Source organism: Anser brachyrhynchus (assembly GCF_964034855.1).
Source record: "Anser brachyrhynchus genome assembly, chromosome: 12".
Taxonomy (NCBI): Eukaryota; Metazoa; Chordata; class Aves; order Anseriformes; family Anatidae; genus Anser; species Anser brachyrhynchus.
The window spans coordinates 4505851-4520154 of NC_137707.1; the positions used below are offsets into that span (position 1 = coordinate 4505851).

Below are 14304 nucleotides of genomic sequence, written 5' to 3' on the forward strand. Positions count from 1 at the left end.
CTCTGTGTATTGTTTACGTTTTAATTAAGTCAAACACATTTGACTGAAATTTACATCCCCACAAGACCAAAACCCTTCCTCCCATGGAATGCTGAGTGCCTTCTCCTTTTCAGGAAATTACTGGGAGATGACGGAGGTCTGACCTTTCCCAGCAATAATTGGTTTCAGCTCAAGACAGAGCAGATCACTTAAATTTCATACAATTCTGCCAGTGCAGATAACCAAGATAAAAACACAGTTTAGACCAGTCTTGAAATTAGAAGCAAATCTGTGGTTTTCATTCTCAAAGAGAGAGAGAAACACTCTAGTGTGCGCTATCTATCTCATGCTGCATATTGCAGAGATTCAGTATCAGGGTATGTTAAATCATTCTGAAAAGGATGTGGTTGCACTATACTCAACTTAAACACAAGACAAATTCATTTTTCTGTACAAGGTAAATTACAGTTTTTTACTTCTAGGTTTTTATACTGCTTTCATTAGATGCAAAAATACATTCAAGTACTTGAACATCTTTGTCAGAAAATACTCCCAGGCACCTGACTATGCCAGTTTTCCTCAAACCTCTGAAGCATTCCCATTTTTTGTTCCTTATGAAGCACAGAAATAGAATCCAGTAGGACTGCAAGCATCCCTGTAAATGTTTGGCTCAGTCACAGAAATAGCAGTCTCATGTAACTTGAACTGATGCAGTTCACGCTAAAGATTTGGTTGCTGTTCATTGGTCCAAATCCTTTAGCCTGGTCTCAGTCTACTTGTTATTCAATGTATAGAAACAGCAATACGTAGGAAATAGTCCTAATTTGCTTTTCAGTACTGTTAACATAACGTTTCTGAATATCTCAGTCTAACAGTTGCAAGGCATCCTTTCATAGAAGTGTGATAAGTCATTATAAAAAAAAAAAAAAGCTGAAAACTGATTTCACACCTCTACTTGTGAAGTATTTTCTAAAGCAAATAAAGCTCTTCACTTAAAAAAATAATTAAAACTAACTCTTCATTAACAGTTCAAATTACCTATGTAAATTTGTTCACAGCTTTAATTTGCACACTGATGCTGAATGGTTTTATCAAACTTCTCCATTTCGTGTTTGCAAAGGATCACTTTCTGATCATTTCTCTTCCGCACACCCTGCAGTTATGAAAAAGCCCACCAATGATGGCACCATCCTGTAGCATCTTGACACCTGACTGAAAGCCAGCCATTGACTAGCTGGCACATCGCCACTGATGCTTAACAGGACTGGATTTTACTGCTGCAAGGATCACATGGTGATGGGAAGTGATAGGAAATGAGTTTATACAGCTTCAGTCTTTGTCCTGTACTGGGACATACCTAGGAAAGAAGGAATGCCTAACCAAAATCTCATATATGAACTGTAAAAACATTAATGGATTCCTATTCCTATACCTTTTGGACATATCTAACCTTTGAATAAAGAACCAAACATAGTTCTTTAACTTAGTAATTTTTGTCATCTCAGTCATGGTAATCTGCTTGTACTTGCACGGAAGCACTTTGCCTGTGAACACAGTATCTGTGCAAATGTGAGGCTTGGAAAAACAACTCCACATTTTCAATTAACATGTTACCCCATAACCTCTGTTTCTCAGCCAGTCTTCACTGGCCTCATATTTGAACCTTTGTTTCGCAATTCGCTAGCCTTTTCTTTCAATGCTTAACACAACTAGACTTCCAACTTCATTGGAATCCTTCAGTTCTGTCGTCGGACATTAGCACAACTGAATTCTTTTGATATTTTGCTTAACGATGCAGCTGAAAGTCAATAAAATTCCTGTTCTTTTGGAATCAGAAAAGACAGCAGAACTGAAGTGTGCCAGGAATTTCCCAGACTATTAGACATTTTTGGATGTACCTCAGTGATCTGAACTAGAAAATCCATCCTCCTTAAATTTCTATATTTGTTTTAAACACCTGCAATTTTTAATACTAGATAAACAATCTACCATTCCCTGAAATTTCTAACCAGTTTTATTCATTCAAGTCTTGATAGAAAACCAAAGACATTATTTTTGATAGCATATTTGTAAACTGAATGCCTTTTTCTTATATTAAGTAGGGGCTCTAGGTGACCTGCTTATCTCAACAAACCAGAAACAATTCAATAATATAACTATAGTCTGCCTGAGTCCTTTCTTCAGACCGTTATTTAGTAGTTGCACCAACAGGCAACTAACCCCAAAATAAAACTACTCAGTGTAAATCCATTCCTTTCTCTGATCCAGAGAATTCCTGTCAGGATGCTCTTCATTACACTTCTTTTGAGAGAGGGGAAAAAAAAAAACACAAACTTTTCTAAAACAATTTATCTTAGCTTGGCATAGTAGCATCCTTACATCCTCTTGCACTTCTTCATAAACAGTTTTCATTTAAAATTGCTGCTAGCTGACATTCTCCAGCCTTTAAGGAGGCACCCCACAAAGCTAAAGGGACAAACATATCAGAAGAATCTACCAATTTCCACTGGCAAATAGGATTTCAATAGCATAGTTTCATATACATGAGAAAAAAATAATTACTTATGGCTAATTTCACTGTAGTGGCTTTTGGACTTCTGTCTCACTCAGCCTCCTCTGACACAGTTTCATTTTCTCAACAGAAATCAACACATTTTGAAATGTGCAAGTGGTTGGGTCATGTTTGCTATGACAATTAATCACCCTTGACATCAATATTTCGGTGGAATTTCACATCCTTGTCCACTTTTGAACAACTTAACTAATTTCATAAAAACCAACTAATAAATGAATCAAATAAGTCTGTATCGGGAAGGGGGCTTGGGGCTCAGGTCATTAATGCATCTGCCTTGTATTCTTCTCCCAGCTTGAGTTTCTTTTGCTATTAAACAGCTCTTCTCAACACACAACTACCACGCAACTTGGCTGCAGTAGATAGACTTTAGCAGTCCCCAACTCTCAGATATTTCCTATTTTAAATTTTTTTTCTATCCTTTACTAAAAATAAAATAATTGAAACAAACAGTGTAAAGTGGCAATTAACTCAGACAATCAATGGTTTTCTGAGTGGAATTCAGTTGCCCTGTAATTTAATCACTTTTCTCTTGTAATGAATTATCATAGGAAAAAGTCCTACATGCTTTTCAATATTCCTCCAGGATAAACAAGACAGCAAAAACTACTCTTGAACCTTCAATGGTAGAAAGAACAACGTTTTTTGTTAGAGATTAAATACCCTTAGATAGTTTAAAGTGCTTTGAGGTACATGGATGTGTAAAAGCTGCAAAGTTCTATGAAATACTGTGATCACCAAAGCTCGATTTTGTGCCCTATTAACATCTGCTTTAATTCTCATCCCTTGAGTATATATGCACTAAGAATAGGAAATAAATCAGTGCTAACACACAGCAGCCTTCTGTGTAGCTGGAATGATTCAAACAAATTTCATTTTTTCATCCTTGCCCCATCACTGATTATATACTTGATAGTAAGATGGCTTGCAAAGAACTTGCACTTTTTTTCATGGAGATCTATTATTTCCTTCTTTGCCTTTTGCTTTGAAATAAATCTTTCAGGAAATCGATACTGGGGGGGCAGGGGAAGCAAGTGAATTTTTTTTTCAAAAAGCTTGACAAAAATCTGAGTCTTTTTGGTAATTCATCTTTCAATGTATCAAGGAAATCAAGGAGAAAATCCCGCTGCCTTCCTGACACCATGAAACATCTTTATTGGAAAACAAAAGGCTGGATTCAAAGACAGACTAAATCAAGTTGAGGGTTCTCCTTCTGCAGAACTTTTCAGCTACATTTTGCACAACAGGATGCCAGTAAGCATGCTGAGCAGAGTGCTATATAACAGGTTAGGAAGCACTACAACCTATTAGGATATACATTTGCATTGCTCTGGATAATCTGCTACACTGCACTATTTGTATATAATTTGCATTGCTTCAAAAAGGCTCCTCTCTAGGGAAATGTTTTTTGTCTTAATTTAAGTGTATGCTTTGCCAGATCAGATAGGAGGGCCATTTGTGGTTTGATGCATTAGGCTGAAAAGACTACTATGATTTTCCAGTAAAAAAAATAAAATAAAATTCAAGGTTTATACTCAATACATTAAGGTAGAAAGCCACTATGATAAAATAGGAAACAGCTGGAAAATGAAGATGAGGAACAGTATTATAAAGAGAAACTGCAACATTTCTCTTTTAAGAAGGACAGCAGTGGCTACCATAAATCCTACGCAAGTGGTTAACATACATTTCACTGTAAACCCAGATGAGAAATAGATGTTTAAGTGTTGAAAATCAACATATGGTACATTTTAGCAATGCTTTTTGGGCAAGCATGACTAGTCATCGAACTAGCAAACTCTTCCAGAGGAGGAGAGAAACAGCACTGAAAGCAAAAGTAGTAATTACTACACAGCAGAAGACAAAACTAAGAGGTTAGGGACAGCAATCAGAACTGTCAGCAGACCCCGAGCCCCGCATGGGTTGGAGCAGTATACACTCCCTTCTGCATGATGATACAGAGATCAGATCTGCTATGCTGGGGCAGAAGTGGCAATGCACAAATCTACTAGGCATTTTGAATCCAGCTTCTCATCTATATTGAAGTGCCAAGACACAATTTAACTGAGTGCACATTTCCAGAGTGAGATAAAAAACATGAATTGACAGATCCTCTTTTTATACTATGCAATTCAAGACATCATGGTGCAGTTATTTTACAGATTTCCAAGATCACTTGCTGTATTTCAGTGAGGAGAAACGTAGCTTTTGTTGACAAGGAAAAGAATCCTTCATAAAATCTTTGTTGAAGACACATGTTTGACAATGTATCTGCTGACATTAACAGGATCTTCTGCGGCTCAATTAAAAATATCCATTACTACAAAATAGAGATGAATAGTATATTCCACTGACAACTTGACAATCAAAAGGAGAAAGTATAACCATGTAGTACCTTAGAGGCAACTTCCCAAAATACCTTCTTTTGTCCAAACATAATTTTGTATTCACAAATCATATGCGTACATGAATTTCAGACAGTATTTCTACTGAAGATAAATGACAGAAATACATGCAGAAAGCAGAGCAGAGTTTCAATTGCATGTAAAAATACACACATTTACAATTTCCAAAGGATAAACGGTTCTTCTGGAAATTTTTTAGGACGGTGTCTCACAGTTTAACCTTCAGTAACTGCAGTCTTTTTCAACAGCTAATACGCATTCAAAAGTATGTATTACCAACAGAGAGGCAGAGATCCTATTGCTATGAGTACTCACCTCATAATTGGCAATTGCTTCTCTGTCAAGGGCTCGGGTCACAGAGACATCCCCACTGATCTCGTTGATTCTAAAAATTCCTTTTGGGTCTTGATCTACTCCCTTACCAGAGAGTCGAAACTTTGCTCCCTCTGTCCCTTCACTCCTGATGACCTGCACGGCAGAAAACAAGAAGTTACAGGCCATATTAAAAAAATAAATAAATAAAATAAAATCATTCTAAACCCACATAAGCAATTTCAATCTTTATCCTAATGTTGAGGCATATTCCCCACCAACAATATGAAAATATAAAATATGCTTTCAATCATTCAGAAAACACTCTCCAATTCTTGTGTTAAACCATGGAAAAGCTAGTCAAGTCCTTAGGCAGTTGCTATCTTATCTTTACTGTCTTCTATTTCACTACTTAAAATTTCTATTATTCCATTGCTACTGTATTCACTCCATGTCTAGCATTTGACATTTTATTTAATTCTTTTTCTTTTTTTTCCCATTTAAATTGATAAACTAGCTGCGAAGAAATCCTACAAGAAAAAGAAAAAAAGACACATTCCACCAAATGGCATAAAGCATACTTATTTCACGACAACTCTTATCATATCAGATAGCCATCACACATTATTTTCCAATTAGTCATCCCTTTTTATTAGCAATCTTAGTAATTTCAAAATAGATGACTTTGGGGATTTTTTTTTTTCCCTTTCTTGTTCTCTTCTATACTCTTCCTTTCCCAGGATTTTAAACCAAGGAAAAATCTCCTCACAGAAATATCTGGGTATCCTGCCCAGAACTCTGCTTAGTCACACAGCTGGAATTCCTCCACTTTCCAAATGCATGAATACTTATATACATATGTGTGTACTGAAACTCCTGGTTACTATCACTATCTTGTTTCCCATATGAAAAAATCCCTAAAAATCCAATTTCAAGGCTGTTTTACATTACTGACAGTAGCATATGTAAACTTGCATAGCTACATGATGTTTCTTATAAAATACATGCTTTGCAAATTTGTACTTGCACACCAGAATCTAGAAGGATTATAAATTAATCTTGCCCTTTAAGGCTGACAATCTTGCCAAGCCATTCTTTCCAACTGCTGTTTCATGTTCTTTTGTTTCTAGAAATTTTATATTGTTAATGTTTCCACAGAAACATTAAGTCAAGTATTTATATGCTGGTCTAAATCACAGCTCAGGAATCGGAAGGAACAAGGGGCATTAGAAATCTGGACCTGTGCCCATTTTGCTATAATCAATATGCGGGGTGTTTAATAATGTCCCTGAGGAAATATATGTTTGTTGCCCTATTGCTGTGGGTTCAGCAACACTGGTTGGCAGATTACTGTGCAGGGAGATTTTGACTAAACTCCATAATCATTATTCCTTTATTTTAATTGAGGAAAAAAATAGCCACAAGTTATGAAAGAGAAAATCAGCATTTTCAGAGATAAAGTTTAGACTTTCAAACCCTTTGGGAAATGGAGAAATTTCAAAATAAAAAATTGTTTCAACTTTTTTCTCCTTCCTCCTCCTAGTCAGAAATGCTAATAGATGAAAATTTCTTCTTGTGTATTTTTGAGCATGTCATGACAAAACACAGAGGTAGACAACACTGCAAGTGACAAAAGGGCAAACTAACTTTGTGCTTCAGGTTCTGTGATGAAACCAAAACTTAATGGCTGAAAGCTACCCAATATTCAATACATATTTTGACCAATCTCTGTTTTTGTTCATTACATCAAGTTTAAAAGTATGTTTTTCTATTTCCGTATTATGCTTATGATTTTGCAGTGTCATGACCATTGCTCACTTTTGTACGGAAAAGCTGAATTGCTTGTCCTCTGTCCTGATTTCTGAGACTTATTACAAGAAGTGCTCCTTTACGTCTAATATAAGAAGAGTGGTTTGAAAGGCACCATTTCAGCCACAGGCCAGCAGAAAAACCTAATTCAGAGATGTTTGCACAAGAGCCCTATCCCACCACAGCAGTCAAACATTTCCTAACTGTTCATCACAAATTTGAGACATAGTATAGGCCAAAAGCCCCAGCTGCAAGAAACCATAGAAAGAAAGTACAACAACTCATGGACATTAGTGATATTCTACAAGGGAATTTATAAGACAGATTCCAGATAATTATATACAGATCCTTCTTCATACTAGATAGAAAGGCAGAAGAGTAATAATAATAGCAGTAAGAAGCATCCCTACAAGCCTGACTGGAGGGAAAACTTACTCTTTCTCCAAATCTGACAAAGACCTTAATCTTGAATTTGCTAGCAATACATCCTAATGTGGTACCTGAAAGATTTGTACTCCCCGGAGCTACAGTGCATTCCATATCTCATCCCAACCTTAACTGCAACCATTCCTCAGCATACAATGTATGGGATCAGTGGAGTTACCAGAAAGCAGAGTTTTTTTTTCTAAATGACAGGATGTTTCTGCTGAGCCTTTTTAAAGCTTCAGGAAGCAGGCACAGTCCTGGTTCAAGTATATGCAGAGGCTTCTCTCCTATCTATTTAGTCAGTTAGGTATCTAGTTATTGCACAGCAACTCATGCTTGATGGAGTATTAAGAAACTCAGGTTAGAGATGCTCCATATACCGTTGCATTACTTGTTCAAGTGCAACGGTGGTAAGATAAAAAGTAATTTTCAGTATGATATTTTTAAAATGTTTAATTAGCCACAAGAGGGAGCTACATACTCCCAGGAATGTAAAGAAGAACATTAACATCTCCTAATTAAGAAGCTTATATAATGGCTGCATAGTTCAAAGAAAGTGCATTTCCCAGTTCACACTAAGCTCAGTACAATGAAAAGTTTAATACAAATCAGGCTTAATTTGCCATATGGTTTGGTGCTTCAGCAAGAGCAAGGAAGAAAGAACAGGAGGATTGTCTGACATCTCCTCTGGCAAGACTGCTATTCTGAATGCCATCTAAAACACAGCACTGTTGGTATGAAAATTTCCTAGGTTACAACATATTACACAACAATGCTCTCCCAATTTACAGGCAAGGCCAAATTATTTCTGCTGGAATGTTTGCTTTGGGATGTTATTTCTACATTTCTAAAAAAGCTCAGTTTCCCACAGTTGCTACTACCTACAGACAGAAATGCTTATCTCCAGATTTTTTTCACAGCTTTAGGACCTTCAGTGCTTCAGTGCAGGTTCTAATATTGAAAACTTCTGCACCATATGACAGCAGCTATACGTTGCACATAAAACCTCATAATTTGAGGGTGATGAGGCACTGGAACAGGTTGTTCAGAGAAGCAGTGGATGCCTCACCATTACAAGTGTTCATAGTCAGGCTGGGTGGGGCTTTGAGCAACCTGGGCTAGTGCCTGTGGCAGGCTGTTGGACTAGCTAATCTTCAAAGGTCCCTTCCAAACCAAACCAACGTGGACAGATGGGGTAGACAGAATAGATGCTTACCGAACATCCCACAATAATACAGACTTGTGAAGTCTATTTCCTCCCCCAGGACCCAAAGGACAGCACAGATGCACTTAGATATGTCTAATTTCCCCACCTCAACAAGGGTTAACAGCATTTTCCCATGTGAAGGATGCACTGAAGAATAAACATATTGAAAACTGACATGATCCATGCTAGCCTTGTCAGAACCCCTTATATAGCACTGAAGACAAAACAGAATTATTTTTGAAAAATCAAAACAAAATTAACAAAAGGCAGAGATGAGTATAGGGCTCAACTAAGAGGCACTTTGAAGAAAACAGAGCGTTACTTAGCTGACAGGATCTGCTTTTTGCTGAACCATAGCCAAAACTTATTTACCAAGTGTTGTTTTCCACCTGACATTATGTATCCCTTCCAGCTAAACTCATTTCAGCATTGTGATCCCCCTATTGTTACAGGTACACCGCAACAGTAAACCAGTGTTCTCAAGAGAAGAAGAGAAATAGAAGTACAAAAAACACACTACCCCCTGAGAGAGACTTTACAGTTCTGCAGCCATAATAATTGCGTCCTTAACAGCACCATCCCAGTTCACCAGTCTCAGTAGGTATTTGCTGCAATCACTTCTGTAATTTCTTAGTTCTTGGCACTGTCTGAATTAGAGGTACAATATATTAGTTTCAATTTTAATTAGAAAATGAATGCCACCTTCAGAGAGGTACATTTGGTTCCAGTCCTAATACTTTTCACTTTGGAGTGTTAAACTGCTTCCAGCGTGTTTTTTAGTTTTGTGGGTTTTTTGGTTGGTTTTCATGGTGGTGTTTTTCTGCCCTCCTCCTTCTTTTTCTAGGAAGCAAAATTATCCACAGAATATTTAGCACTGAACTATTTTTTTTTTCTTTAATCAGTGTACTCCAGAAGAGCAAAACAATGGTTTAAGGCCCATTGTTTAGACAACATATAAATATTCGAACAGACACTTCCTGTCCTGCCATACTGAAAACCACTCTTTACAGCTGGAGGCTCCTTCTGCTCTGTGCTCTGACTCAAATAATCTTTCAGTCAAGACAAATGCAAAATATTCTCATCATTATGCAACCCCCCTAACCTACAGAACCTTCTTCACTACTATAAAATAAACATACAAAAACTGTGGTTTTAAAGCAATTCAAATAAATTTGTTGGATTTAATAATTTATTAAGTCTATTGGTTTTCAATACACGTGTCTTCATTAATTGAGGATCAGATCAACTAGTTTATCATGGCAACCTAGTTCTGCTCTTTGTCAAAGGGAGACGTATTGGCCAAATCTGACCTTCCCTCTGACTAGGGCTTACATCAGAACTCACTCAATACCTGAGTGATGCTAAAGAACTTCCAGGTGATTTACTGACATAACTAAAGGTAACAGAAATTAAGTTCCTCCACACAACTCTGTCCATTGTTCATGATAATGCGGGATAAAAGAAACACACTATAAATGACAACATATATTTTATGTTACGCTTTTCTCTCATTCACAAAGCAAGCCTTGCTGGTAAGGTCCACAATAACTTCCTTTCACAATCATCAAACTTAAAAAATAATTATTAGCTGAAATGCACCTGAACAAATATCTATTCAGTATGTTCTCTGAGACACAAGCTAGGTTGGTATAGAGTAGCCTGAACAATATTTGCAAAACTCAAGTAAACAGCAGAATGAGCCATCAGCAATTAAAGATGCTCATGTAATACAGTAGTGGAGGCAATATTACAGCCCTGAATTTCAAAATAGTTCCAGATCAGTTTTCAGTCACCAGTCTATGTATGAGGCAAGATTTTCAAAGCTGTATAGATCTCCTAGACCATACACTGTAACCCCGAAGCTTAAAGCAGCACATCGGCCAATCACTCAAATTCTAATACTTGTGCTTGCACTACAGCAGCACTTTTGAAACTACAAGCAAAGAATGAAAAAGGAAATGTGACCGGCCACAGGAATACACAACACGGACCCAACCTCCAGCGATAACTGATGTAGGAAAACAGTCAAAGTCAAGGTGAAGGTTTTGGGTTGTAAGCTGGAGAAAACAACAGTGAACACTGCTTCTGTGTCATCATTAACAAAATTTTTGCTTGATGCTGTTGACAGTCCTAAGAAGAATATATATATTTTCCAGAGAAAGCAAAATGTATATGTATATGAAAGATTTGATTTAACTCAGCAACGAAAGACATAATTCAGTTATTTTAACTTTAAAATCCTGTCTCAGATTCCGGAGACTCAGATTCAACTGGGAGAAACATATTACCAAAAAAAAGTTTGGATTTTTGCACTTAAAAGTACAAAGGTGACTATCAGGCAAAAGTACTATTACAAGCCTAGCAATTACTTCTTATTCACACTCTTTTGTATTAGATCTCTTAACACTCTTAGAAATTACAGGGAAAAAAAAAAAGTTCTTCAAACAAGACAACGTGTATTATTATTGTAAAATGCATCTGTAAACTGAAGCCTTTTTAATAGCTATATAAAATTTTTGAAGTATTGAGCACTAGGTGTTCAAATACCTTAAACGTGGAAAATTTTAGACCAATTGTCAGAGATGCAATGTAGGAATGAAAAAAAACAGAAGTTGAAACTAAAATTAATTGTGAAAATGAAAAATCATACAATGATAATCTCAAGATAACAGGGTTGATTTTTTAGCATCTTAACTATGAGTTTTGTCATTGAAAACATTACAGGAAGTGTCACATTTAGGAACACCATTGTGAGAATTAAAGTACGTAGTTTTAACATATTTTTGATGCATGTTTGCAAGACTGATTTGGAGCTACAAACTGTACAAATGTTCCTTGCCTGAAGCAATCTAAATAAATGAACACTCTTATCAGGTAACATATTTAGAACTTCAGGTACATGAAGAAAAGGAATTTGTAGTGCTTGAAATGTAGATGGCACTTCTAAGTATTTTGTTGCACTGGGGCTGTGCTTCAGGAAGATACTATACCAACTTTTATTTTGTTACCCCAGTGCAAATGCAAGGTTTTAGTCCCTATAACACAAACAATTCTGAATCTGAAATTTGCGAAGGTTAATAAATTCCACAGATGACTATTTCAACGTAATGTTGTAATGTATGAAAATGATATAGTGTATGAACAATGAAGTAATTTCATCACCAGTGCTCATTTTTTGAGGTCTTTTTAGAATAATCAACACAAATAGGACATTTTATCTTCAACCAAAATATATCTTCTCAACATAACGGCTTTTGATTGTAATTATGCATAGACTTTTACAAAATTCAGGTCAATTTTGTAGCAGGATGCACAAGTGCCCAAATGAAACACAATGAATTTATGCATGTGGAAGCCCTGTGTCCCGGTGGTTCCCTTTCATCTGAGGTTCACTGTTGTAGTTCTACACTGATGTAACAATTTCCCCTGAAGAATAGCGATAGCACTGGGGCCTGCAGACTTCATCTACCAAACCTGAGGATTTGAACAATATGGACTACTACCAGTGAGCATTTGCTTTCAGACAGAAGTAAGTTAATTCTATGAACACATAATGATGTGTGTTATCTTTTGTAGCAGGTAATCCTTCAACTTCTTTTGCTCTTCATTTATAAAGAGCAAGAAGATTCATTACAAATAATTTTCACTTCCCCTTTTTCCTAAGTAGTAGTTGATTTCAGATAAGTATCTGCAAACTCTAGAATCAGCGCACAATAATTTCCTCCTACTGGCAGCACAGAATTTATGAACACAGGTTTTTGTAATCTCAAAGGAGAATTACCTGGAAGTATTACTTGTCACAGAAGACCTGGATATTTCACTGGCTGATTTGGCCTATCGGAAGCCATTTAATGAGCATATTTTAATTACCGCTTAGGTTACTAACTTGTAACACACCCTCTTGGCTGAAAGAATTTGAGGACCACCATATTTTGAGTGACAACTAGCTGAAGAAGCTACAAAGCTATAGTTGTTAGGAAAAGTCTGACTGACTACAATACATGAAGAAAATCTCAAAGAATGTCCTTTAAAAATATATATATATATATATTTAGATTTATAGAGGGGCTTTATTGTAAACCTATCATTGATCTAAAAAGGAAGAAATGCAGAAACAATGTTTAATGGTTTCTAATTGCATAAATTCAGGACAAAGGACAGAATACATAACATGTAAACAGCACATGTGGAGCAGCAAAGTCTTCAAGGAGTAGGAGAAAAGAGAATAGAGCCAATTTACAATATCTTTTTGCAAGTATTTCACAGTACTGTCTATTCCCAATAAGATCAAAGTCTTCACTTTATTACTCAAGGCCACTTTTGCAGCATCCAGAAAATCATAAGGCTGTCTGATCTAGCACTAGGCTGGAAGAAACACAGCACCATTTTGGCTGTACTGTGCCCTGGCTAAAATAAACTGCTGATAAGGTCTAGAGAAGTCTGCCCTGGGCTGAAAGGGGAATATTAAAAACAAAACAAAACAAAGCAAAAAACACTAGTCGCTTTCTTTCCCTGCAGCTACAATTACTGCCCACAGATTTAGCTACAAATGTTATCTTTAGATCCATGCATGCAGCAAAGAAAGAAATCAAGATCTGGATTAAGTGGGAACTTCCAGCCGGGTGGAGTAATTGGAATTGCAAAATGAGACACTGAGGTTGCAGAGCCAACCTGAAGAATGGAATAGAAGTAATAAAGTGAGAAAAATGGAGTTGTTGAGAATGATTCACTTAAAAACAGTCTTGAAAACTAAGATTCAGTTTAAGTTTAAGAAATTTGTTGGAAGATTGTGTCTAATTTTGTTTGGCTTTAACTAACAACCTGTGGAGTCTAGACTTCTAAGAATACTTTGCGGTTAAGATGAACATAGAGGAATAAGTAGTCTATCAAGAGCATTTAGTGTGTTTTTTTTTAAACTGAAGATATTAAAAAGCAATATTATGATGAAGCGCATTTTAAAAAATTGTGTTCCATTATACGAAGTCAATGTAATACTTCTGGATGCTTTAAGAACCTGCTTAGCACCCAATTCCCATTTGTAGCAAACAACCCACAGATCTAATTATAGATTTTTCTCAGCCACTAGTTCCCTAGGAAACAAATCCATGGCTCATGTCTTGTGCACGGAAGGTCATAGTATAAAGATAAATATTTTTCTGTGTATAGAAACTTATCTAGAGGTCACAGGTCTGCATCTCCGCAGACGATGGTGCTTCTGTCAAGGACAGACAGCAGCTACATTTGACGGATATCTCAAATATTTAAAACTTTAAACACTTTAATCTGATGAAGCACTTAATACTTTTATTAGTTACAATGCTCTATGGCTCTTTTTGCTGTAAACAAAGGATTTTAATTTTCATTTTCTAAACTCATTCCCATTTTTATCAATGGGTCCACCTCACTTTTCATCTTAAATGTTCAACAGTCAGAGGTGAATGCAAAACAGCTGGTACATAGCTACAACTGATTAGAACTGAAAGGCAGAAATTTAATTTCAAGTCATGAAAGGTAAATATGATTTGAATTTTCTGATATTGACTCAAAGTTAACAGATGTCATCACAAACTATTACAACATTTCTACCTACGTGC

At 36.3% G+C, this 14304-nt stretch overlaps 1 protein-coding gene across 7 annotated transcripts in view; it reads right to left on the reverse strand.

Annotated features, from left to right (window-relative positions):
- Positions 1-14304, reverse strand: part of CDH13 (cadherin 13) — a 489849-nt gene that overhangs the window by 258464 nt on the left and 217081 nt on the right. For all 7 annotated transcript variants that reach the window (XR_013938364.1, XR_013938365.1, XR_013938366.1 and 4 more), the window contains one exon: positions 5272-5424. Coding sequence is in view for 2 of the 7 variants with exons in the window: in XM_080552451.1 (XP_080408577.1) it covers positions 5272-5424 (153 nt within the window). In the remaining 5 variants the exon portion in view is untranslated. The remainder of the gene's footprint in view (positions 1-5271; positions 5425-14304) is intronic.